At 54.1% G+C, this 3,074-nt stretch overlaps 1 protein-coding gene across 1 annotated transcript in view; it reads left to right on the top strand.

The window, feature by feature from the left end:
* The first annotated feature begins 380 nt into the window (after positions 1-380).
* grin3a (glutamate receptor, ionotropic, N-methyl-D-aspartate 3A) overlaps positions 381-3,074 on the top strand; it is a 148,824-nt gene continuing 146,130 nt past the window's right edge. The window contains exon 1 of the mRNA XM_080188457.1: positions 381-968. Within this exon, the coding sequence (XP_080044583.1) occupies positions 381-968 (588 nt within the window). The remainder of the gene's footprint in view (positions 969-3,074) is intronic.

Here is a 3,074-nt window from a genome sequence, read left to right as displayed (position 1 = left end):
GAGATGGATGATGCGAAGAATGAATGAAATCAAACCAGATAGATGGCACAGTGGGAGGCGGGGCCAGCGGGGGCGCAGGCGCAGTGGCGGCCTGCCCGGGGCCCCGCCCCTTCTCCCGGACAATGGATGGAACGTGGAATGTGGCGCTGGGCAGCGCGAGACGCCGCAAAACCCGCAACAAGTTTCCGCTCCCGCAGCCTCGCGTGCAAAACCGGCGGCACCAAAGCAGTTCCTCTCTTTTGCACTTTGTGCCCAGGCTCTCGGGCAGCCTTTTGCATCGGCTCTTCTTTTGCATTTGATGCGAGTCGGAGTTTGAACTGGGGGTTTTCTTTCGGGCAGTTTTTGCAATTTGCTACTTGGTGGTGTTGCGGGGAGGGGTGATGAGAGTGTTGCGAGGCAGCCGCCTGCTCCCGGGGGTGTTGCTGTGGCCGCTCTGCCCCTTGCTGCTGCTGCTGTTCCTCCTGCCCAGCAGCGTGCCCGCCTCCCGCAGCCACCCGCAACCCTGCCACATCCTCCGGCGCATCGGGCACACGGTGCGGCTGGGAGCGGTGCTGCTGCTGCCTCCCGGAGCTCCGCCGCGGGCGCTGTCCAACAGCTCCGCGCTGGGCAACAGCCAACATTCTCCGGTCCCGCCGGCCGCCGCTGCCCGCGATGCGCTGCTGCGCGCCGTGCGGCGCCTCAACGGCCGGGCGGCGCGCCTGCTGCCCTACAACCTCACCGTGGAGCTGGTGGTGGGCATGGAGACGGGGCTGGGCGAGGTGCCCGCCTTCGGGGTGCCCCCTTCCTCCCGCCGCGACCCCCAGTCCTTCCTGGAGAGTGTCTGCCGCACCGTGGTGGTGCAGGGGGTCAGCGCCCTGCTCGCCTTCCCCCAGAGCACCGGCGAGCTGCTGCAACTGGAGTTCCTCTCGTCCACCATCCAGATCCCGGTGGTCAGCATCGTGGGCAAGCAGTACCCCCGGCAGTCCAAGGTAAGGCAATGCAATCACTGCCAACCCTGCAAAAACTGATAACTTGACTCATAAGAGCAATCTAGTTTAGTCCTTCTGCCCCTTGTCATCTCCGACATTTGCTCCCATTCAAGTATTTTTGTCCAAATAAGCCACCCCACTTTTTAAATGAGACTCACCCCCCCTTTTTAACAGAGACTCAACCACCTCCCCCCCCTTTTTAACAGAGTCTCACCCCCCCCCCCCAAAGGGGTGATTTGCTGGACAAAAAAATACTTGACTGGGAGCTAGTGTTTCATGAAAGGGCGATAGAGAGTCGGACCTAACTGGACTGCCCTCACAAAAGGGCTAGCAATGATAAGATGGGCCGAATGGCTGTACGGTTCCGGAGTTGGACAAAATCATTGAATACGAGCGACCGTTGCAGGAAAGGGCGATGGAGAGTAGGTCGTAACTGGATTGCCCTTTTAAAGGGGCTAGCACGGTTATGATGGACCGAATGATTGTACGATTCCGCACTTGGACAAAATGCTTGACTCCGAGCAAATGTTGTAGGAAACAAAAGAGAATAGGACTTAACTGGATTGCTCTTTTACAAAAGGGGCTAGCACACATACGATGGGCGGAATGGTTGCGGGATCCCCGGAGTTGGGGGAACTGGACAAAATTCTTGAACACGAGCAAATGTGGCAGCAAAGAGCAAGCCTTGGTCTAATTGGATTGCCCTCTGGAGGGGGCTAGCTCGGTTAAGATGGGCCGAATGGTTGTATGATTACGTGTTGGACAAAATTCTTGACTAAGAGCAGATGTTGTGGCAAAGAGCGATGGAGAGTGGGACTTAACCGGATCGTCCTTTCCAAAAAAGGGGCTAGTACAGATACGGTGGACCGAGTGGTTTTTTTTTAGTAGTGAGACAAAATACTTGAATAGAAGCAAATGGTATAGGAAAGAACAAAAAGAGTGGATCCTAGCTGGATTGTTCATTCAAAGGGGGCTAGTAAAGAGAGGATGGACCGAATGACTTGATTCTCTGATGTATCGAAAGGTGATCGTGTCGCGTTAATTCGGTAAATGTGATGTGGAAACTGTGAGCGTCTCTTGGACACTAACACATCCTGGCGCGGCTTGAAGGGGGGAGAGAGGGAGCAGGACGCGGTTTGATAGCCCTTTCAGGGGGCCCAGCACGGGCAGGATGGATGGAAGTGCCTCCTCCTGTGCATTTGGATGATCTATGGAAAAAAAAGGGATGTGATAATGTGGAAAGAATCCGGTAAACGGGACACGAGTATGATGGAGAATTCGTGACAAGTACTGGAAATCTGCAGAGCTCAGAGGGGTTGGATTGGATATAGTCCCTTGCAAAGAGCCAGCACCAGGCAGGATGGAGCGAACTGCCTTCTGCGGGGACTGGAGGATTCCGTTCCGTGCTGGTTGGGAGGGAGAACGCTGAAGTTTCTTAATTTTGTTTTGGAACAATAAAAAGCGATGTGTTAGTTGAAGTGAATTGGGTTGGAGATGGGGGGCGTGTCGGGGAACTCGCTGTGCGCGGGGTAAATAATGACCACAAGCCCAAGAGATGCTCGTTTGGTGAGTCGGGGCAGACTTGAATGGGCCGAATGGCCGCCTCCTGTTCCATTGGGGGATTCAGTGATTTGCAGTCTTTATGCCTGAAAGAGAGAGAGCTCCCCACAAGGAGAGGTTCACGGTGTCATGTCTGGTGGATCTGGAAGCTTGATAGTTAACCCTCTGAACAATGCAAAGCATGGGGCTACAGACCTGTGGGGAAAATGGGTCAAACTGATATGTTTCAAGTTGATACTTGGAACACTTGGTAGGGGGGGGGGAAATTGAGTGGGGAAGGGAGAACTCCTAGAAATGTGAACATCATTAATGAATTCCCCAAGAGAAATCAGAATATTTGAAAGCCTGAGGTTTTATTCTTTTCCCTCTCTTTTGTTGGCTTGGGGCACATTTATTGTATCATTGCGAATTGGCCATCTCTTAGCCACAACTGGAGGACCGGTCACCCTTAGCTGATGGACGGGTGTTCACAATGCCGAGAAGACAACTTCACTGGGGCCAGAGTGACTCCTTCTGCGGTGCGAACTTCTTGAGAGACAACTCAAA

The sequence above is a fragment of the Carcharhinus amblyrhynchos genome, chromosome 5 (assembly GCF_965287045.1).
Source record: "Carcharhinus amblyrhynchos chromosome 5, sCarAmb.v2.hapA, whole genome shotgun sequence".
NCBI classification, from domain to species: Eukaryota; Metazoa; Chordata; class Chondrichthyes; order Carcharhiniformes; family Carcharhinidae; genus Carcharhinus; species Carcharhinus amblyrhynchos.
This window is presented reverse-complemented; position numbering and strand designations above follow the sequence as displayed.